This window comes from Hemiscyllium ocellatum, chromosome 10 (assembly GCF_020745735.1).
Source record: "Hemiscyllium ocellatum isolate sHemOce1 chromosome 10, sHemOce1.pat.X.cur, whole genome shotgun sequence".
Taxonomy (NCBI): Eukaryota; Metazoa; Chordata; class Chondrichthyes; order Orectolobiformes; family Hemiscylliidae; genus Hemiscyllium; species Hemiscyllium ocellatum.
In genome coordinates this window covers 18,638,512-18,661,868 of record NC_083410.1, presented here as the reverse complement: position 1 = coordinate 18,661,868, position 23,357 = coordinate 18,638,512, and the positions used below count along the sequence as shown (strand labels likewise).

Here is a 23,357-nt window from a genome sequence, read left to right as displayed (position 1 = left end):
ACATTTCTTTGACATGTTAGAGAGTTACATGGAATGTGTTAGATTTCCTTTACGTCTCTTCCACTAAAGAATAGCAAAGGAATGAGGGATTTCAGATTTCATTCATTAGCTTATAAGCTTGCAATAGGAACTCCAAATTGGATTTATTAGAGAGGTTTTAGCAGTAGGGAACGGTAATATCTGTGAATTGTTGATATTCTATATTATTTCCTATTTGTAGCATTCAAACTAGGCTGAATTGACAACATTATTCCTGGTTAGAATGGAGAGAACTGGGTAATCTCCCAGTCAATCACTGCTATAAGTGCCTAGGTGTTTAGTCTATGGAGAACCACATCCAAAACTGAACTGGCAGCCGTGCCTAAACAAGGTTATCAAGCGGTCTTTATATTTGCAGAGTTTTCATTTGAATTCTGGAAGAGTTTACAGTTTTATCTGAATATACAAGTCTGGTGCCATAAGCAGATCAAAGGGACACAATAATTACAAATTCTGCATGAAAATACCAATATAAAAAAAGGATAATAAACCTACATCTAGTTAACAAGCTTTCTGTTGTTGGTACTTCAATCATCAATTGCCAAAAGATTGGACATAAAAATACAAACTATTATTTATAAATCACATGTAGTGACCCATGACAGTATATGGACTGTTTCACATAACTGAAAAGTAGATTTTGTAAGCAGAAAGAAAAGTCTACAGATTGCCCATGCCAGTCAATGGTGAATTACTCACCGCCTTTTCTGACAGATTCAATGTAGGCAGGTGCAAAGCACGGGTGTGCGATGTCTTCCAGTCCACGGCCATTACATTACCATAGTTATCAGTCAGTGCATTCCAAATCCTGGAGAGAAAACAGATGCATTAACAGAATGGCAATGAGGTAATTGACTGTCCACAATCTGGCAGAAATTCAACTTTATCTCAAGCAAATAACAACGGGCATCGAGGAGCAGCATAATATGAATACACAGCCAAACTACCCAAAATTTCATCACCTTGCTCCCATTTAGTCCAGGTAGTTAAGGATACAAAAGCAGAGCGACATGTTTCTTTCCTTTGTAGAGAAGTATCTAAACAATGTTGGCACAGATCTTACAAAGCCTCATCCACTAAGGAACAGTATATAAAAGAAAGACGAGGTGAAGAAAACCATTTGATCAAAAGCTTACAGTTGTAACTTTTATACAGGCTATACTTAAGGCAAATTCTAACTTAGAAACTATACTGTAACAAAAATAATTTAAAAGCAGTTTGCGTGACAGTGAAACAATACCAAATCAAGCAGGAAGACCTTGTATGTTTTAATGATAACTATATTATCTGACGAGTACTTATTGTAGATCGACATAACATGTCACATGCACCCTTGAATGACTGAAGTGGCAACTGGTTTCTAGAGTACGACCAGAAACTACACAAGTAGGGTTCTTAATCCAACCAGAATGCATGTTTCAAGTAGTATTATTATCTGTTGCATACAGTAACTGAAGCAGCAATTATAACTCAAATTAAAGGTTCATTATCAGAGGCTGACTAGAATTTATCGGTTGGTCTTCAAACACCCTGAGATGTCAAGGACTAGACTGTTCATGAAAACACCTACCTGACGGAAAACCAATGAGCCATTGCTCCGGATCGGCTTTGAGCACTCTACAGCTGTTAGCTATCATCTAGAAAGATTCTACCTCAAAAATGGTGACCAGCTGATCAAACTCATTTTTATTTAAAAGTTTGCAAAGTTGGAAAGAACATATACTCTGGATAACCTTCTACTAATCCACCACCTTCAAGAGCCTGCTAATGTTTTTAATTAGTTTATGAGCCTGCCCTTTGGCAAATAAATGACTAACTGGAGGAAGATAACATCCAAGTAACTATTTCACACATTATGTAGGGACGCCTGTGTGACTCCAACGTTGACATTCTGAAATAAGATCCTTCTGCATGTTCCAAAATCTTCCAATGCATTACAGTGGTTCTCTCCACAGCTCCATCAGAAACAAATATGAACAAGTATCCCTTTAAGTAGCACTTAAAATCAACATTAAATTCATGTCCACTCACAGTTATCTACTGTTATGAGAGCGTTAGATGCAGTACTGGCACCAAAATGACATGCAACCTCTGATAGTGCTTGTAGACATTTTAAGTAACAATCGGCTGTTTAAAACTCCTCCTTCAAGCACTGGCCTTCAGTTACTTTAGCAAATTGTGTGTTAAGCAAAGATTAAACCAACAATGTAGCTTAAAACTCTATCGTGATCACTTCAGGGGCTCTTTAATATTCAACATTTTGGCCACAACCATTTTCAATAGCAGAGAAATCTACAGGTTTGCCACACTTTGGGTGAAGAAACGTCCCCTCATCTCTGTACTACATGTCCTGTCCTACCTAAGTCCTTACAAGATAGCCCTTGGTTCTGGACTCCTGGGTCATCAGGTACATCTTTCCTGCATTTACTCTGCCTAGTCCTGTTAAGAATTTTGTATGATTCTAAGATTCGCCCTTCATTCTTCTAAACTATGGCCTTAATATGGCCCTAATTGATCTAGTCTATCCGAGTTAGTTCTATCAACCCAGGAATCAGTTTAATAAATCTTTGTTGCACTCTCTCCATAATCAGAACATCCTTTGCCAGAAAATTGCACACAATACTCCACTGAGGCAATTGCAAAAAGACAGCCCTGCTTCTGTACTCTAAACCTCTCAGCATGAATGCCAATACACCATTTTCCTTCTTCACCATCTGTTGCACCTGCATGTTAACTTTTAGCAACTGTTGTATACGGGCACCCAAGTCTGGTTGTACTTCCTCATTGGCAGTGCAACAGAATTTCAAACATTTACCTAGAATCTTCATTCCATGTGATTTGAAAAGCTGAATCAACGGTCTACCAAATTTATTCAACAATCTCCATTGTTTTGTCATACGTTGCAATTTAATTTCTAAATCTAAGGCATCTTGACCCCAAGCAATAACTGTTTTAGCTGCACCTTAGTTTTTAATTATTGAACACATGCCCTCATAATCCCTTGCAAGAACTTTTGGGATTTGAGTTACATTCATGAGGAAGAACTCAGATTTACATAGCAGCTTTCACTAAACCCAATCATCCCACAGCCAGTTTAGTATCTGAACTGTGATCAATGTTATATAACACAGAGAAAGAAAGCAACCAATTGTATCCAAACAAGGTTCCATAACCATCAATGAGGTAAATGAACCAATAATATGGATCATTGGCATCAGCTGGGCGATAAATATTGCCCACACTGATGAAGAATAGCAGTTAGCATCATGGGATTGTTTACATTTGCCTGAGAAGAGACAGGTGCTTGGTGAAATTTCTTATCCACCAGTCGGGCAAATAGTGAGGGTATGGCAAAGTCTACAGAGGGATATCGGCAAGCTAAGTGAGCTGGCAAATTGAATACAATATGAGAAAATGTGAAGTTATGTATTTTAGCAGGAAGAGGAGAGATGGATATTATTAAATAGAGAAAATGCAGACAATTACAGCAGAGAGGAGTTTGAGGGTTCTCATGTATAAATCAAAAAAAGCCAACATTCAAGTTCAGCAAGTAACAGGGAAGACAAATGGAATGTTGGACATCATTTTACAGGCAATAGAGTAGAAAAATAGGAAAACCTTACTAAATCCATGCAAGGCACTATTTAGACCATACTTAGAATACTCTGAACAATTCTGGTCCTTTTATTGAAGGGGAGATAATGGCATTTAAAGAAGTCCAAATAAAGGTTCATTAGGTTGTTTCCAGGTATGGAAGAATGGTTTTCTGGAGAGGTTGGGTGGGTTGGACCTATATACAGTGTAGAATATTGAGAGAGAACGTTTTGGAAATATGAGCAACTCTTGATGAGGTAGAGCAGAAAGATTGGTGGAAGAGTGTTCGACTAAAGGGCATAATCTCAAAGTAAAGCAGAGATGAGGAGGCATTTCTTGTCTGAGATTATCAATCCATAAAAAATCTTTGCCACAGAGGGCTGTGGAAGCTGGTTTGTTAAGGATATTCGATGTTGAGATAGACAGATTTTGAATCAGTAAAGAAATCAAGGCTCATGGGGAGAAGCTGGAAAGTGAAGTTGATGATGATCAGATCAGCCATTATTTCATTGAATAATAGTGAAGCAGACTCAATGGGCTAAATGGCCTACTTTTGCTCCTGTGTGTTATGGTCAGACCTCCAACATTGGGCATGGGCGGCACGGTGGCACAGTGGTTAGCACTGCTGCCTCACAGCGCCTGAGATCCGGGTTCAATTCCCGATTCAAGCGACTGACTGTGTGGAGTTTGCACGTTCTCCCCGTGTCTGCGTGGGTTTCCTCCGGGTGCTCCGGTTTCCTCCCACAGTCCAAAGATGTGCGGGTCAGGTGAATTGGCCATGCTAAATTGCCCGTAGTGTTAGGTAAGAGGTAAATGTAGGGGTATGGGTGGGTTGCGCTTCGGCGGGTCAGTGTGGACTTGTAGGGCCGAAGGGCCTGTTTCCACACTGTAAGTAAGTAATTGCACATTTCTTTAGTACTGCACTGAAATGACAAGCAACATTATGAGCTCAAATCTCTGAATGCAGCTTAAACATAATAATGTTCTGACCCAGAGACTCAGAGTCACAAGTGCCAAGGATAATGGTCAGTAAATTGGCTCCTACTGCTTTATTTCTAGGGTAGAGAATTGGGCAGCCATGCCAAATGTCAAGGCTAACAGACGGCAGGAAGATTAGAAGATACAGTATTTTGTGAGTCAGTGACATCAGGGGACAGAAACATTTGGTGATGTACAGTTCAGGAAGGTGCATAAAGAAGAGACCATTTCTAATGCAACATGAGACGCAAGGAAAGCTAAGAAGTTTAGCATTGGATTTAAGTCAGGTCAGTTAAGAGCCAGAGAAAGGAGGCACAACACAGCATCTTACAGGGGAAACATCCACTGCCAGGCGAATATATGCATACACTTTGAACATGCTTGAAAAATAAGGCAGTATATTCCATGTACTAAATTAATATTTTACAGATAATAAAATTGGTACACAGACATTATAAATAAAAGAAAAATTACAAAGAGGAAGAAACATCTACACATTACTTTCTTCACAGGATTAACTTGATCCCAAGAACATTTATAATTTAATTTTCTTTTGCAAGGAAAATGCTGAGTAGCTAAACCCTCTCTCTTATTAACAAAATACGTAATCAAGATGCTGCAGAAAAATAAAGCTGAAAAGTTAATAATGATTACTGATAATGGCACAGCAATATGTAAAACAGGGCATCTCAAACTGCAGGCCGAAACCCTCAATGGTGGACTAATGAAACTGGTGGGTTGTGACTCCCAAATCTGCAATAATGGTCATGAAATATATCAGTGCCCTAATACGTCAGAACATGTTTAGAGACAGACTCTATTTCAGTTCATATCACATTTGGAAACTACAAACACTGCTTTAGATAATTTCTAAATAGCTTTCATAAATAGAGCTTGAATTTATTTCTCTCAACTTAAATTCCACTGCAATTTCTCATTATATTCACAATTTTACTGAAAGACCCCATAAGCAATAGGTAGATAAATGTTACTTTTTTTTCCCCTCCGCACTTCTTTTAGGGAAGCTTGCAAAATGTGGCACTAAACCACAAGTATCCGACTCTGTTCTGATATTAAGTTGACCTTTTAAAAAAAAGCACAGCAATATATACAATACTTCTTTAAGAGTGGCATACAAGGACACTGATCTGTAAATATAACTCCTTGTGTGACACAATTATAAATACTGCCTATGATTCATGAAAGACACACTATCTAGAATGCACAATAGGGACTGAGAGGAGGCAGCATAGGGTCAGGGAAAGCAGCATTGCAACGGGTTACAACAATGGTAGTTTTCCGCCTGAAGTATACACCAAAATTCTCAGTGGTATTTTAATCAGTAGTCACCAAAAGACAGGCTTTTTCCTCCTGTTCACCCATGAAACATTGAATGAATGCATGTTTTATTACAATTCAAATACAAAGAGTCTTCTGCAAGTTTCAGACATTCATAACAAGTTCTGCTCTGGGCTACAGTACTACAAATGATTTTATTTTCATTTATACAACTCTCAGGAGAAACATGTACACTTCAGTTTTACAAATCCATGTCCATTACCGGAGCCAGGCAATAAGTTTAAGGAACTGCTGGTTGATTAATATAAACTGCCAATTTTGAACACCATGCATTTTAATTAGCAATTTAAAGTCATAGTCATAGTCATAGTCATAAAGAGGCAAGTTTACATGCTTAAAATGATACAACAAATGATAAGTGTAAGAACAAGGAAAACAATGTCGACCAAAAGTCCTTTAGAATGCCAAATCATTTGAAATTAAACTAGGTTGATAGTATCCACTGGTGATTCAGAAGATTAGGAATGTGTGTCTCATGTCACAATTCATAACCTCGCCTGGCACTTCAGCACTAGGGAATGGTGCTTGTCCAAAACAGCATTTTTAGTTGAGATGTCAAATTGGAGAATGCTTTTGGCTGAAACAGACAAGGATCTGAAGACCATATTCAAAAAAGGGCAGAAAACTCTTCTGTTGCCCATACCAAACCTGCTCCAACATCTGGTATACCAAAAACAGTTTGGTTAGTTGTGCATTTTTATCCATTTTGAGACTCTACAGTGCTGCTACATTTCTCTATAATTAGCTTCAAAGTAACAAGAACTCATTTTTGAAACACTTTTGAGCGGTCATAAAATAAAGTCAAAATAAAAGTCTCTCTTCAAAATATTCTCCTAGTTCCCTAATTAGAAGTGCTACTGTAAACAACACTACCAACAAGGATAAACACATTGTTTTTGGGGTTGTTGGGGACAGAATCCTGTAATGTGTAAAATGGCAACAATGCTTGTCTAATTGTCACTGAACCTCACAATAATTCAGTGTATCTGAAACACTGACAAACAATGAGGTATATATTAACATTAACAATTCACTTTTCTTCAAAACATTCAACTTACATTCTTTGCTTCAGGTTTAAATCAACACAAATAAAATCTTTTTACAAAATTGTGTAATTTTCAACAGTGAAGTGTGTATTACGTGGAATAAATTTGACACAGCCATATAGAGAACATTTTCATGCACTCTCATGATAGAACAATTACAGTGTAGGAAGCCACTCAGCTCATCACTAGCTCACCAAACAAGCATTTGACGTAGTGCCTTTGTCCTGTCTTTTCCCCATAATGCTGGAGATTTTCCAGCATTTTCTCTTTTCATTTCAGATTTTCAGCATTCCCAAGAGCTTGCGCATAAAAATAAAGGTTTGCTCCATTTGTGCTCTATAAAGAGATTTTGAATAAATGTAAAAATGGGTTCTTCATGTGATTGATGACACATATTAAAATATTTGTTTTATAAAACAACAGTTAAGCTGCATTAATCAAACAGCATCAAGCTGCCATAGAACCATAGAGATGTACAGCATGGAAACAGAGCCTTCGGTCCAACCCATCCATGCTGACCAGATATCCCAACCCAATCTTGTCCCACCTACCATCACGCGGCCCATACCCTCCAAACCCTTCCTATTCATAAACCCATCTAGATGCTTTTTAAATGTTGCAATTGTACCAGCCTCCACCACTCCCTCTGGCAGCTCATTCCATTAAAGGAAAATCATTATTTTTTAAAAGTATTTTGAAACAGTGCTCAATTGCACTGGCTTATCAAAGAATTCCCATTCCAGTAGGGGGAAAATAGCTTTTAAGCATTAACCAACGAAAAAAAATTCTAAATTCCTTTCAACATTGATTGAGTGCCAGCATTCAGGGTGAGTGTGTCCTTTGGTTGTCCTGAAACCCTTTTGTCTGGCTGCTAGATAAGTGACCTCTAGTACACAGAGTCATTTTACACCTGATACCAGAGGAACTGAAGGTTAGTTTTTCAACCATGACTTTTTCCTTAATTATCCTTAACCTGGCTGGTACTCATGAAAACATTCAGTCCCAATAGCACACTCCCTGTAGATCGAAACTGCCTTTTAAATATTAAATATTTGTGTACCTTTCAAAAGGAAAAAAAACAAAACATGTCTGCAGTTTGCAACATAATCTGCAAGATGACTTGCTATTGATCAGGGAGATCATCAGCCCCTTGTTATCTTCAAAATTGCAAGATTCAGCTTTGTCTGTTTGTTCTGCATGGGTTTCCTCCAGGTGCTCTGGTTTCCTCCCAACAATATACAGGTTAGGTGGATTGGCCAGGCTAAATTTCCCATTGTGTCCAAGGATATGCAGGCAATGTGGATTGGCCACCAGAAGCGCAGGGTTATGGGGAACTACTGAGTCCAGGTGAGCTCTTTGGAGGGTTGGTAAGGACTCGATGGGCTGAATGGCCTGCTCCAACACTGTAGGGATTCTACAATTCTATGAGTTGTCACTTCTGCCCACCCTACTTGAAGTGTGGTTCTTTCAAGTTGCCTTTGCATTGTCGGTGTGACACTCCTTGTGTGTGTTTCTTCCAGACAGCCACTTAAATTTACATTGCAGCTATTTTTGGCTAAGTGTACCTTTATTTAAAAAAATATATTGAGACTACATGTTAGAAAAGTCCATAGTACTTCAGGGTTCAGGCCCATGTTCATAACATGGGTTGTTATGAAGTTTAAGGCATGCACTGTATCTTTAAGAGAGAGAGTAAAAGCTGGCAAGCACCTAACAGGGACAAAGTGTACTAGACAATTGAAAGATGCAACATTTTGGCTGTAACCTCGATACTTTGTTGTTTTCACTGCAGTTCAATTGTAACCAGTTTTAAATTATGCCCCAAGATATTAAAACCCAATCAAATTTGAAATTCACTGTTTTTACAGCATTGAACCAATGAGACAATTCAACGTTTTGGGGAAAAAGCAGGCATTTTGGACAGTTAGCAGAGAAAGAACACTTTCTGCCATTGACAGACTGCTATTCAAAACACACTGATAGGTACCATTTTCATATGAAACATCTTTGCAGCAAAAGACAGAGGATGACCCAGGGAAATCTACAAACAGAGGAGGATGACAGCCGCTGTCTGGTTTTGAAAATTGATTTGCTGTAAATTCAATTGGGGCTTTATCTGATCAGTATATTGTTACAGAGAGTGGGAGGTAGGTGACAAATCTTTAAAGACAAAGGAGGCTTAGAGTTGTAAATAGTTGTTGTTTAATGTTCATTTTTGGAGTTAAAGAAATTAATTGTTACTTTTTTCCTAAAATAGTGGAATTTGGGTAGTTCTCTGTCACTCATACTTTAACAGATTACAAGACGAGGTGAGCTTTTCTGTATGTTTAGTTTAATTAGCAGAAGAGTTTACCGTTGTGTCATAACAGGGTCAATATCTTCCTTATTTTACAGACTTCATTATTTGCCAAACCCTCTACCTTCATCTCTAGCAATTTTGAGATATTACTTCTGATACTATATCTACTTCTCCTTCTTCCATTCTTTGCACACACATTACCTGTAACATTATCTATCAACATACCCAAGAAAGTAGATCCAAAAGTAACCCTGGCGTTTACCACTTTCATCCCTTCTCCAGCCCAAGTTATACCCATTTAATCAAACTCTGCCAAGTTAACTTCTATTCATGTGGTTGCATTTCCTCTTATAACACATACCTGAATTTTTCCTGCTAGTGTCCTGTGAGATGTCTTAACAAAATCTTTCTGAAAATCCATATAGAGTACTTTCATGGCATTGAATTATATATCATTTGTGACTTCAAAAAAAAACTCCATTACACTTTTCAAACAAGATTTCTCTTTAACAAGTCCATGTTGGCTGTTTATGATTAGCTGATGAATTTCTAAACGTCTCATAATTACATGTCAAAGTAGATTTTAAGAATTTGACCGCAAATAATGCTACAGTAACATAATCAGCTTATCCTTCTCCTCTTCTTGAAATAAGAACATTATGTCAGCTTCTCTCAGAGACAGTTTACATGCATGCTCACACTCCACTACAGTGGAATGCAAATACTATGCTCTGCTGCAAATTAGGAAATTAAATGAACAAATCCCACTGGGGAGATTCAACAACAAAGAGCAAAAGGGGAAAAGAATAAATCGCCATGAGATTGGGTGCCTGATTTCATTGCATTGGAAGTGTCAATTCACCAAATCATTTTTTTTAAATTAGATGGAAATTTTGAAATTAGGTGGATTTTTAAAATTGGAAATACATATCCAGGAGAAATTAGATTAAGTTATGGCCTCCACAAATTTGGATGCAATGTACTCTAATTCAATTTGCTGTTGTCGAAAAGAAAATACTACCAGCTGCGCCTACTTGATTTGACCCTGCTATAATTTATTGTAGGTGCAAGTAGCATCGAACAGCCTTCATGAAGGCTCAATTTTTAGATTAGATTAGATTCCCTACAATGTGGAAACAGGCCCTTCAGCCCAACAAGTCCACACTGACCCTCCGAAGAGTAACCCACCCAGACCCATTTCTCTCAGACTAATGCACCTGACACTATGGACAATTTAGCATGGCCAATTCACCTGACCTGCACATCTTTGGACTGTCGGAGGAAGCCGGAGCACCCGGAGGAAACCCACACAGACAGTTCCCTGAGGCAGGAATCAAACCTGTGTCCCTGGTGCTATGAGGCAGCAGTGCTAACCACTGAGCCACTGTGCTGTCCCTTCAAAACATTCCCATATTAGTTGCCTTGCTAAACGATGTTATGGAAAAAAGTGTAGTACTACCATTTGGAAATAAAGGCATTCAAAAAAGGTGAGAAAGCAGAGTCCTTTTGATGTAGTCAGAAAGACAGGTATATTTCAGTCATAGATCATAGAAGTTCACAGGAACCCTAACTTGCAGATAGTAGCCATTAGGTCTATTGAGTCTGCACCAACTCGCCAAACAGCATCCCACCCACACTCACTCCCCACCCCATTCCTATAACCCCACATTTACCTTGTGTAATCCACTTAGCCTGCACATTCCTAGGCACTACAGGGCAATTTAGCATGGCCAATTCGCCTAACCTGCATTTTTGGACTGAGAGAGGAAACCAGAGCATCCAGTTGAAAGCCACGCTGACATGGGGAGAATATGCAAACTCCAGAAAAGTCTGGAATTGAACTTGGGGCTATGATGCTATTAGGCAACAGTGCTAATCACTGTGCCACCATGCCACCCCTGCATACTCCAGCATACATGTTGTTGTGGCAGGAAAGTTTCTTAACCGGTTTTCCTATTGTGTAACGTTTATATGTCAAATCTGAAATTCTTTACATGCAGTGACTTTTAGGGGAATAGGTCATTTCATCTGACCTGCACATCTTTGGACTGCAGGAGGAACCAGAGCACTCCCAACTCCTAACCAATAAAGGAAGGCATACCAAATGCCTTCTTCACTATCCTATCTACCCGAGACGCCACTTTCAAGGAGCTATGAATCTGCACTCCAAGGTCTCTTTGTTCATCAACACTCCCTAGGACCTTACCATTAAGTGTATAAGTCCTGCTAAGATTTGCTTTCCCAAAATACAACATCTCACATTTATCTAAATTAAACTCTATCTGCCACTTGTCATGCCCACTGGCCCATCTGATCAAGATCCCATTGTAATCTGGGGTAAACTTCTTCACTGTCCATTACACCTCCAATTTTGGTGTCATCTGCAAACTTACTAACTATACCTCTTATGCGGACATCCAAATTGTTTGTGTAAATGATGAAAAGTAATGGACCCAGCACCAATCCCTGTGGCCAATCCTGGTCACAGGTCTCCAGTCTGAAAAACAACCCTTCACCACCACCACCTTCTGTCTTCTTTCTTTGAGCCAATTCGGAATCCAAATGGCTAGTTTTTCCTCTATTCCATGAAATCCAACCTTGCTAACCAGTTTCCCATGGGGAACCTTGTCAAATGCCTTACTGAAGTCCACACAGATCACGTTCACCGCTCTGCCCTCATCAATTCTCTTTGTTACTTCTTCAAAAAACTCAAATCAAATTTGCGAGACATGATTTCCCACACACAAAGCCATACTGACTACCCCTAATCAGTCCTCGCCTTTTCAAAACATGTACATCCTGTCCCTCAGGATTCCCTCCAACAACTTGCCCACCAGCGTCAGGCTCACTGGTCTATAGTTCCCTGGCTTGTCCTGACCATCCTTCGTAAACCATGGCACCATGTTAGCCGATATCCAGTCTTCTGGCACCTCACCTGTGACTATTGATGATACAAATATCACAGTAAGAGGCCCAGCAACCAATTTTCTAGCTTTCCACAGAGTTCTAGGGTACACCTAATCAGGTCCTTGGGATTTATCCACTTTTGTGTGTTTCAAGACATCCAGTACTTCCTCCTCTGTATTATGGACATTTTTAAAGATATCACTATATATTTCCCGACATTATATATCTTCCATGTCCTTTTCTACAGTAAATACTGACAGTAAATGTGTATTTTGTATCTCCTCCAACTCCTGCGGCTCCCCACAAAGGCCGCCTTGCTGACCTTTGAGGGGCCCTATTCTCTCCCGAGTTACACTTTTGCCCTTAAATGTATTTGTAAAAGCCCTTTGGATTCTCCTTAATCTTAGTTGCCAAAGCTATCTCATGTCCCCTTTTGGCCCTCCTGATTTCTCTCAATTATACTCCTACTGCCTTTATACTCTAAAGATTCACTTGATCTATTCTGTCTATACCTGACATATGCTTCCTTCTTTTTCTGAACCAAAACCTCAATTTCTTTAGTTATCCAGCATTCCCTATACCTACCAGCCTTTCCTTTCACCCTAACAGGAATATACTTTCTCTGGATTCTCGTTATCTTATTTCTGAAGGCTTCTCATTTTCCAGCCATCCATTTACCTGCAAACATCTGCCACCAGTCAGCTTTTGAAAGTTCTTGCCTAATATCGTCAAAATTTGCCTTTCTCCAGTTTAGAACTTCAACTTTTAGATCTGGTCTATCCTTTACGATCACTATTTTAAATTTAATGGAATTATGGTTGCTGGCCCCAAAGTGCTCCCCCACTGGCAGCTCAGTCACCTGCCCTGCCTTATTTCTCAACAGTAGGTCAAGTTTTGCACCTTCTCTAGTAGGTACATCCACATACTGAATCAGAAAATTTTCTTGTACACATTTAACAAATTCCCCTCTCTATCTAAACCCTTAACGCTATGGCAGTCCCATTCTATGTCTGGAAAGTTAAAATCCCCTACCATAACCACCCTATTATTCTTACAGATAACAGATCTCCTTACAAATTTGTTTCTCAACTTCCCTCCGACTATTAGGGGGTCTATAATATAATCCCAAAAAAGGTGATTACCCCTTTCTTAATTCTCAGTTCCACCCAAATAACTTCCCTGGATGTATTTCCGAGCACAGCACAGCAGTAATGCTATCCCTTACCAAAAACGCCATCCCTCTCCTCTTGTCCCCCTATCTGTCCTTCCAGCATTTGTATCCAGGAACATTAGGCTGCCAGTCCTGTACATTCCTGAACTATGCTTCTGTAATTGCTATGCTTTCCCACTCCCATGTTCCTAACCATGCCGCAAGTTCATCTGCCTTCCCTGTTAGACCTCGTGCATTGAAATAAATACAGTTTAATTTATTAGTCCTACCTGGTTCTCTGCTTTGTCCCTGCCTACCCTGACTGTTTGACTCGCCTTTGTTCTCGACTGTACCAGTCTGATTGATCTCTTTCCTCACTATCTCCCTGTAATTAGAGGTCAGATTGCAAGAGCTTGGACTTGAAACAATCAGAATATAGCTGAAAAAAAAAGCAATATTGCTGAAGCATTTCATTTTGCGCTCAGCAATTATACTTAAGAATACAAAAATTTAATGACAATTTATGACCTAGGAGTACACTGGTTGTTTGAAAATGTGACTCTGATTAGCCCAGACATTATGTGGAGAAAGGAGGAGAAACTGAGGACTACAGATGCTGGAGATCAGAGTAGAGATGGGGTGCTGGAAAAGTACAACAGGTCAGGCGGCATCCAAGGAGCAGGAGAATCAAGGTTTCGGGCATAAGGCCTTCATCATTCCTCAGACTTATTCCTGATGAAGGCCTTATGCCCGAAACCTCGATTCTCCCGCTCCTCGGATGCTGCCTGACCTGCTGTGCTTTTCCAGCACCCCACTCTTGATTATATGAAGAAAGTAGTAGCCCAATCTGAGGCTCACATTTAACGCTACAAGTTTTATTTCAGGTTTTGCAAGCATGGGTAAGTTGAGTAGTCTGTAACCTGCCCATTATGAATGGCCAGAGAAACGTGTTGTTTGATTTGATCAGCCAATCATTATGGTTTACAGAGGACATATCCGACATTGCACTTGTATTGAATTTTTTTTTTACACGGCCTTGATCCTTTCCAGGATAATTAGAGGAAAGATGAGAACTTTTCAAGTGAAAAATGGCTATAGTTACCATTTGCCTTCTCAACAACAATGCCAGACTGATCTCTGCTTTCTTCTCCAGTAATGTAATTTGTCGTGATCATATGGAATTTGGCATTCTTGCATTCGTTCTGATAAGTGAAAGGTAGAAAGGTTCAGCAACATTTCCCTTTTCAAAAATACTCAAAATTTAATTGATGATTCAAATTGAACAAAATATTCCTCTGACAGTTCATAATGGGCACTGTACAGACGTAACCAACTAGCCCATGCTTGCCAAGTCAAAAACAAGATTTTTTAAAAAACTGTTCAATGTGATCCCATGACTGAAAAGTACTTGCTGAATAATTCTGAGTGCACCAATAGCTTCATTAACAACCAATTTAAGATAATCTCTGTTCTAGGAACCACTGAAGGTCAAGTTTGATTCCAAACCACATTGAATAGACAGTGGCACCAGCTAAGTGACTTGAAAAAGAAACAAAACTAAAATAAAATATTCAAAGAAACAAATTTATTTTTTCTGATACTGTTACATATTTCCACAGAAACATTTCATATGTTGTCGGCAGTTAATTTTTTAAAAAATTTAAACAGAAGAGTCCACAGAATGCCTAATTAAAAGTCACCACACAACACACCATTCACAGTCTTATGTAGTGAGAAGCAAAGGATCACAAAAGATGCTGCAAGCCAAAAGGACTTATACAGGCTTAGTAGAGTGGATACAGATTTGGCAAATTCACTTCCAATACACAGCAGCATGTGCCGATAACTGGGGCAATTTAAAGCATCATGTAAGTACACAGATAGCTTTCCTCAGTTTATTTCAGCTAATGCTTTTATCACATAAAACAATCCTTTTTGTTTGTTAAAACTTCATTCAAATTTGATGTTGGCTTTACCTGTCAGACAAAAGTATAAGTGGGGAAATCACACAAGGTTCTACATAAAACAAATAGATTGCCCACTTTTTTTAGACACATGCAGATCTTGTAAGTTATAGTGACCACAACTTCTATAAATTAGGTGGTCTCCTCTACATTAGAGAGATGAAATGCAATCTGGGTGACCACTCTGCAGAACACCTACGTCCTGTTCGCAAGAATGACCGAGCTTCCAGTTGCCAGCCATTACTATCATGTTCCCCAATCAACATCTCTGACTCGGACTTGCTGCAGTACTCCAGCAAAGCTCAGTGCAAGCTGGATGAACATCTCATTTTCCACTTGGGAACCCTACAACCTTTAAATTCAATATTAGCTGAATAACTTTAGGGCCTGAGCACCTTCTCCTATGTCCTTACCCCAATCCACACATACCAGGCTTTGACATCACATGGGCTGTTACCACAAACAAGCTATCGTCAGCCACTAATGATCCCCATTAGCAGCTATTCATTCTCCAAGCTGACTTTACCTACTCATCTTCTGCCCAACTGTTTTTTACCCTCTCTCTCTCCCTAAGCTCCATCTCCACCTATCGTTTACACTTTCCCCATTCCCACACCCCTGCTCTAGCACATACACCAACCTTTTCCTGGCTACAATCAGTTCTGAAGGGTCACTGGACCTGAAACATTAACTCTCTTTTCTCTCCGCAGATGCTGCCAGACCTGCAGAGTTTTTCCAGCAAATTTAGATTATGTTTCTGATTTCCAGCATTTGGCTTTCTGTTCTATAAATTCAGCCAACTTTTAGCTCCTTGCGCATGACATCAGAATTAAAGTAGCTAATACCATACTAAATATAAGGAAAAAAGTAAGCTCTAAATTTCTCAGATTTAGCATGAAATTGACTGTTTCAATTCTGTCTTTATAGATATGACAGCCTCATTCACAATAGCAATGCAAAAACAAATTAGGAAACTGATTTATAAGGAAGAATACAAAAAGATATATAGACATAGCAGAGAACTTGGGTTAGAGTTAAATCTGGTGAAAAGCACTCACATTTGAGATTGTCTGCATGAAATCCTGTTAAAAGAGACAACTATACTACCATATACAAGACAAATATATGCTCATAAAATCTTAAACTGAACAAAAACTCTCATTGGAGTGGTCAAGTGAATGGTGAGACATATATAATTTTTTTTCAATAGCATCATACACCCCAGGCAAAGTGGCATTTACAGGCAAAAATCAAATCAATGTGACACAATCTGTTATGAAAACAAATTACCCAAGGGCAGAACTGTCCCACGAATCATATTCACTTGAAAATTTAAACAGGTGGAAAGAACAACTCTTATATGTATGACCTTTTCAGGAGATGGCATCAAATGCCATATAAATTCTCCGAAAAGATAAAATTTAAAAATCTATACTTGAGAAATCAAAATAAACTACCATACTCTGAGTACTCCTCAGTAAATATGTACACAATCTATTGCCATAGTTTTTTATATCAATAAAATTTGATTAGAGTATTGTCATAAGAAAAATTATTGCAGAAGAAATAAGTATTTTATTGAAAGATAATTTTTAAATAATTTTGCATTGCATAATATAACTAAGTTAAAACATTCCTGAAACAGAAGAAATTGCAACAATTATGGTACTTGCAACTACATCAAAAACATGTGCCAACAGATACAAGAACAGCTTCTTCCCCACTGATATTATACATACAGATATTAAAACTGATCTTTCTCTGCACCTTATCTGTATTTGTAACATTATATTCTACATTCTGTTGTAGTTATGTAGGTATGATTTGTCTGGTTAGCAAACAAAACAATACTTTTCCCGTATCTTTACAGATGGACAATAATAAATCAAAACTAACACCAATGGGCACAATACGCTCAAATCAGCCTAAAGATAGGAAACCATTGCCATCCGACTGAGCACCACCAGCCGACAACCAACACGAATGCCTCAGGAAACAGATACCCCACAAGCTGAGAGAACAACAGAACAGAACAGGCGCAAAATGCCACGAAAAATGATAAGTGATGCCCAAACCAACTCCACAAATACAAATGAGAAATTCCACACCAAAAAAAACTCCGTACACTAAAAACAATTGACCATGAATGGATAAGTACACTAGAACGAGGTATCAATACTCAACAACAGCAGGCCACAACGAAGACAAGACTAGCCCTACAAGAAAAATTAGCCAAGCTCACACACAGCAACACACAGACAATGCAGAGGCTTGGATAAAGAACCTGTCTGACCGACCACTAGCAGACATGGATAAAGCCATCCTAATCTGAGGGATAAACTTCAAACACAGGGATGCAGATAAAAAAAAGGGCTTCCTAACAGCACCGGAATCCACCTGAAAGACAACGGACTTACAGAAGAAACCCTGCAGGCCCATCAGACAGACAGTAGCACCAACCCTAAGCCGAAACTAAAAAAAGGGAATACCCTCAACACAATGGAAAGGAAGGCCCTGCATTTGTAAATATTTCACATTATAATCATGTATACACAAAGCGAAACCAATTGGTATTTGTTGAGACTATCTTAGAGAGATAAATGGACTGGCGCACCTCATTGATGGTTACATGCAGATTGAGGTATTCAGTTAGTTCAGTTGGCTGGACAGCTGGTTTGCAAAGCAGAATGACACCAAAAGGGTGGGTTCATTTCCCATGCTGGTTAGGGTTACCATGAAGCACTCTCCTTCTCAACTTCTCCCAAGATGTGTTGAGCCTCAGGTTAAATCCTCACCAGTTGTTTCTTTCTAATAAGAGAGCAGCCGGTGATCTTCTGGGACCACGGTGACTTTACAAGCATTTATTAGTTGCAAAACAGATGATGTATTTTTATGTTCACTCTTTAATGAATGTTTATGTTAATACCCAGTGTTGAACTCTCCACTATGTATGACATAACTGAACTCTCAGGCTCAGCCAGCCCACCCTTCTACACATGGTACACATTTTACACAGCCAAATTAAATCACCTTCTCTACTTCTGTATTTGCAATACAGTAGAATTAAAACTTTCAAAGACCTTCAAATTGACACATTCTGAAGAGTCACCAAAATGGAAGTGCTAACTCTGCTTTCTGCCCACAGATGCTGCCCGACTTGCTGAGTTTCGTCAGCAAGTTTTGTCTTTGTTTCTGATATCCAACATCCATAGTTCTTAGTTTTACTCAAGCTGACCTCAGTAGTTCCTAACTAGACTTTTTTTTGAATTGACCAATCCACAACTGTTTATATAATCTAACCTGGAGACCGCATTATAGCTCAAACAAAAGATTTAATTTATTAACAAGAGAGAGTAATTTTAGTAGAGTGAATGTAAAAACAAAGTTAATCTAATTAATATCAGCTTTAAACCAAACAACCTTGTGATCAAGGTGGTAAAAACAAGGACTGCCGATGCTGGAAACCAGGTTCTAGATTAGAGTGGTGCTGGAAAAGCACAGCAGGTCAGGCAGCATCCGAGGAGTAGGAAAATCGACGTTTCAGGCAAAAGCCCTTCATCAGGAATAGAGACAGGGTGCCTGCAGAGTGGAGAGATAAATGAGGGGAGGGTGGGGGTGGGGAAAAAGTAGCATAGAGTACAATAGGTGAATGGGGGTGGGGATGGAAGTGATAGCTTTCAACCCCACTCTCACAAAAGACAGGCAAACAAACAAACACATAATTAAGAGATAATTTTTTTTAAAAATGAAAACTACAAAACTGGCCAGATTACTTAAACAGTTTTCATGGTGCATTGATCCAGAAGCATATAGGATTAGCATCTTTAGAAAGTCAACCAAGAAACAATTCGGGCACCTTTTCCATTCATTCCATGGAAGTAATTGAAACTAATAACTTAGTTTCTATTTCGGATTTCCGATGGCTGAAAGTGGGAGGCTTAGTAGGGAGCTTACAAATCTTCATCCTGTAGCATCTACAGCCGAACTCCTCCTCTCAGAAACAGTCCAAACACCGTTCAAGTTCTGTGAATGCTCCTTCTGTTTGACCATCATATTCCCTCCCAGATTTGCTGATACTGACTTTTGTTAATGGCCAACATCAATCAGAAAACCTACTAATTTCTCTCTTATCAAAGAATCAGTAGAATCCTTTGGTCTAGAACCTGTCTGCAATTAACATCCAGGCCTGGGCTCAAAACATTTTGTTAGTTTGCTTTTGTTTAAAGCAAGTAGCTACTCACAGTCCATAGGTCACCTTTCAGCTCTCAATTCACAGCTTCAAACCAAACTTGATTAAGTAAATAAAGTAATGAAAGTCTGCAAGTGTTCCAACAATTGGTGAACTCAAAGCCCTATAAAATATTCTATTAGGCAACACGCTGTGATACGCTGACATTTGAACAGTACTGACCTGCCTTTCAGGCCCCTCATCTTCAAATTTTGACAAAGTTAAAAAAAAATCACACAATATCATATTACAATCCAACAGGTTTAATTCGAGGTACTAGCTTTGGACTATAATCTGGTGTTGTGTGATTTTTTAACTTAAGTCTGAGATGAGGAGAATGCTTTTTATTCAAAAAGGGTCGTGAACATTTGTAATCAGCTACCACAATGGGCCGTGAAGTTCAGTCCTTAACTATAGGTAGCTCTTCTATAACAAGAATGGTTGCATTCTTGTACAACCCCGCATTGTCTATAATGTAATCGCATTACAGCCAACGCATCTTTCAAAAGTTCACACTTCAGAAACAGTATCCCCAATTCGTCAATCGCGTACAGCGAATTCATGTTATAGCAGAATGACCTATGTATTTAAGGGAGAGATTGATGAGAATTCTGACTATCTATGGTGTTCAGACTTGTGGAGTTCAGAGTCAATGAAAGACATTGAAGAGTCTGATCAGCCATGATCATACTGAATGGAACTGCAGGCTCAAAAGACTTAATAGCCTACACTTGTTCTTACATTCCTAGGAATAGACCATTTGGCTTTTCAAGGCAGCTTCGATTGATTTGATTTTAACTTCACCCCATATTCTTGTTTTCGCTGATAAGCTGTGACTCTTCTACTTACCAAGAATCTAGCTATCTCTTCCTTAAAAACAATTCAAAGCTTCTGCATCTACTGCACTTTGAGGAAGAGAGTTCTAAAGCCAGGCCCCACAGTGAAAAAAATTCTTCTCATTTGTCTTGAATTGGTGACCTTTAATATTTAAATAGAGAGTCCTAGTTCTATATCCTCCCATCAGAGTAGATGTCAGAAAAAGAGTTCTCTGTTGAGGATTTGGCATTTTCTCCATCTCCATTACATCTTTTCAGTTGATGGCACCTTCCACAGCATGCTTCACAGATGTCTTCCTTTGTCCCCTCAATTTGTTTCATGAATAGCAATCCAATTTTTCTGATCTGTCCACAAAACTGATTTGCGCTATAACTATTTATTCCACCATTCGTAAGTCACAAAAATGAAGCAAAACAAACCAACTATAGTTATGCAATTGCAATGAAATCACTAGAAAGCACAAAGAAATCTGCCATTTATTACTGAACATCAGAGTAGAAGGACAGCATTATTCCTACAAAACAACGATGCCATATGAGTATAACTTTAGGATATTTACAGACAGATTTCATTTTCTAAGATTGGTTGATTATGTACTACTAAGTCAATGTAAATGTGTTAACATTTTGCAGTAACATCAGTTGCACTCAGACAAGAACTCGCACTTTCTCCAAACGAAAATATCTTCAAATGTATCTTAAGGAGCACAATTTGAGCTGGTGGAGCAGGTTACATAGACCCATCAATTTTTACTCAATCAAATCATTAAAATTGAAATTTCATAGGTTCTACGATGGATGGGTAACACAGCTCAGCTAATGAAAACAAAAACTCATCCTACTGACTGATTTGCCTAATTTTTCACTATTTGCTTCAAAATGGGTCATCAAATAAAGTCAAAAAAGGGGACATGAGATAGTTTTGGCACAGAGTAAAAGAGAATCCAAAGGATTTTTACAAATACATTAATGACAAAAGGGTAACTAGAGAGAGTACAGGGCCCCTCAAAGATCAGCAAAGTGGCCTTTGCGTGGAGCCACAGGAGATGAGATACTAAATGCAAATTTTGCATCTGTGTTTACGGTGGAAAAGGACACGGAAGATATAGAATGTAGGGAAATAGATGGTGACATCTTGAAGAATGTCCATATTACACAGGAGGAAGTGCTGGATGTCTTGAACCGCATAAAAGTGAATAAACCCCCAGGACCTGATCAGGTGTACCATAGAACTCTGGGAAGCTAGGGAAGTGATTGCTGGGCCTCTTGCTAACATATTTGAATCATCGATAGTCACAGGTGAGATGCCAGAAGACTGGAGATTGGCTAACATGGTGCCACTATTTAAGAAAGGTGGTAAGGAAAGCCAGGGAACTATAGACCAGTGAGCCTGACATTGGTGGTGGGCAAGTTGTTGGAGGGAATCCTGAGGGGCAGGATGTACATGCATTTGGAAAGGCAAGGACTGATTAGGGACAGGCAACATGGCCTTGCGTATAGGAAATCACATCCCACAAACTTGATTAAGTTTTTTGAAGTAGTAACAAAGAGGATTCATGAGGGCAGAGTGGTAGACGTGATCTATATGGACTTGAGTAAGGCGTTCAACAAGGTTCCACATGGGAGTCTGGTTCGCAAGGTTAGATCTCATGGAATACAGAAAAACTAGCCATCTGGATACAGAACTGGCTCAAAAGGAAGAAGACAAAGGGTGGTGGTGGAGGGTTGTTTTTCAGACTGGAGACCTGTGACCAGTGGAGTGCCACAAGGATTGGTGCTGGGTCCATTACTTTTCATCATTTACATAAACGATTTGAATGTGAGCATTAAAGTGTAATTAGTAAGTTTGCAGATGACACCAAAATTGGAGGTGCAGTGAACAGTGAAGAAGGTTACCTCAGATTACAATGGGATCTTGATCAGATGGGCCAGTGAGCTGAGAAGTGGCAGATGAAGTTTAATTAAGGTAAATGCGAGGTGCTGCATTTTGGGAAAGCAAATCTCAGCAGGACTTATACACTTAATGATAAGATCCTAGGGGGTGTTGCTGAACAAAAATCTTGGAATGCAGGTTCACAGCTCTTTAGAGTCACAGGGAGATAGGATAGTGAAGAAAGCATTTGGTACGCTTTCCTTTATTCGTCAGAGTATTAAGTATAGGAGTTGGGAGGTCATGTTGTGGCTGGACAGGACATTGGTTAGGCCACTGTTGGAATATTGCATGCAATTCTCTGGTCTCCTTCCTATTGAAAGGATGTTGAAAAACTTGGAAGTGTTCAGAAAAGATTTACAAGGATGTTGCCAGGGTTGGAGAGATTAAATAGGCTGGGCTATTTTCCCTGGAGCGTTGGAGGCTGAGGGGTGATCTTATAGAGGTTTATAAAATCATGAAGGACATGGCTAGGGTAAATAGACAAAGGTCTTTTCCCTGGGGTTGGCAATTCCAGAACTACAGGACATAGATTTAGGGTGAGGGGGGTAAGGTGTTAAAGAGACCTAAGGGGCAACTTTTTCACACAGAGGGTAATGTGTGTGTGTGGGCTGCCAGAGGAAGTAGTGGAGGCGAGTACAATTGCAACATTTAAAAGGCATCTGGATGTGTATATGAACAGAAAGGGTTTGGAGGGATATGGGCCGGGTGCTGGCAGGTAGGACTAGATTGGGTTGGGATATCTGGTCGGCATGGATGAGTAGCCCTAAAGGGTCTGTTCTCATGCTGTACATCTCTATGATTCTATAACTCTAAGTGTTAAAAAGACAATCAATAACTCTTACTGAAACTTTAGACTAAAACATTATTTTTATATAGAGAGTCTTTTACGAATGTAAACAGATTCTGGAACAGAAATAGTACTGAAGTTAAATTTCACTCCTCTGTAGGAACCCTATATTTGTGGTCCTTAGGGCGGCACATGGGACCCTATTTTGATATTACATTTGCATGATTCTATACCTTT

The 23,357-nt window shown here is 39.1% G+C and overlaps 1 protein-coding gene across 1 annotated transcript in view; it reads right to left on the bottom strand.

Moving 5' to 3' along the window:
- fez2b (fasciculation and elongation protein zeta 2b) overlaps positions 1-23,357 on the bottom strand; it is a 125,443-nt gene that overhangs the window by 74,707 nt on the left and 27,379 nt on the right. Inside the window, exon 2 of the mRNA XM_060831319.1 lies at positions 739-847. Within this exon, the coding sequence (XP_060687302.1) occupies positions 739-847 (109 nt within the window). The remainder of the gene's footprint in view (positions 1-738; positions 848-23,357) is intronic.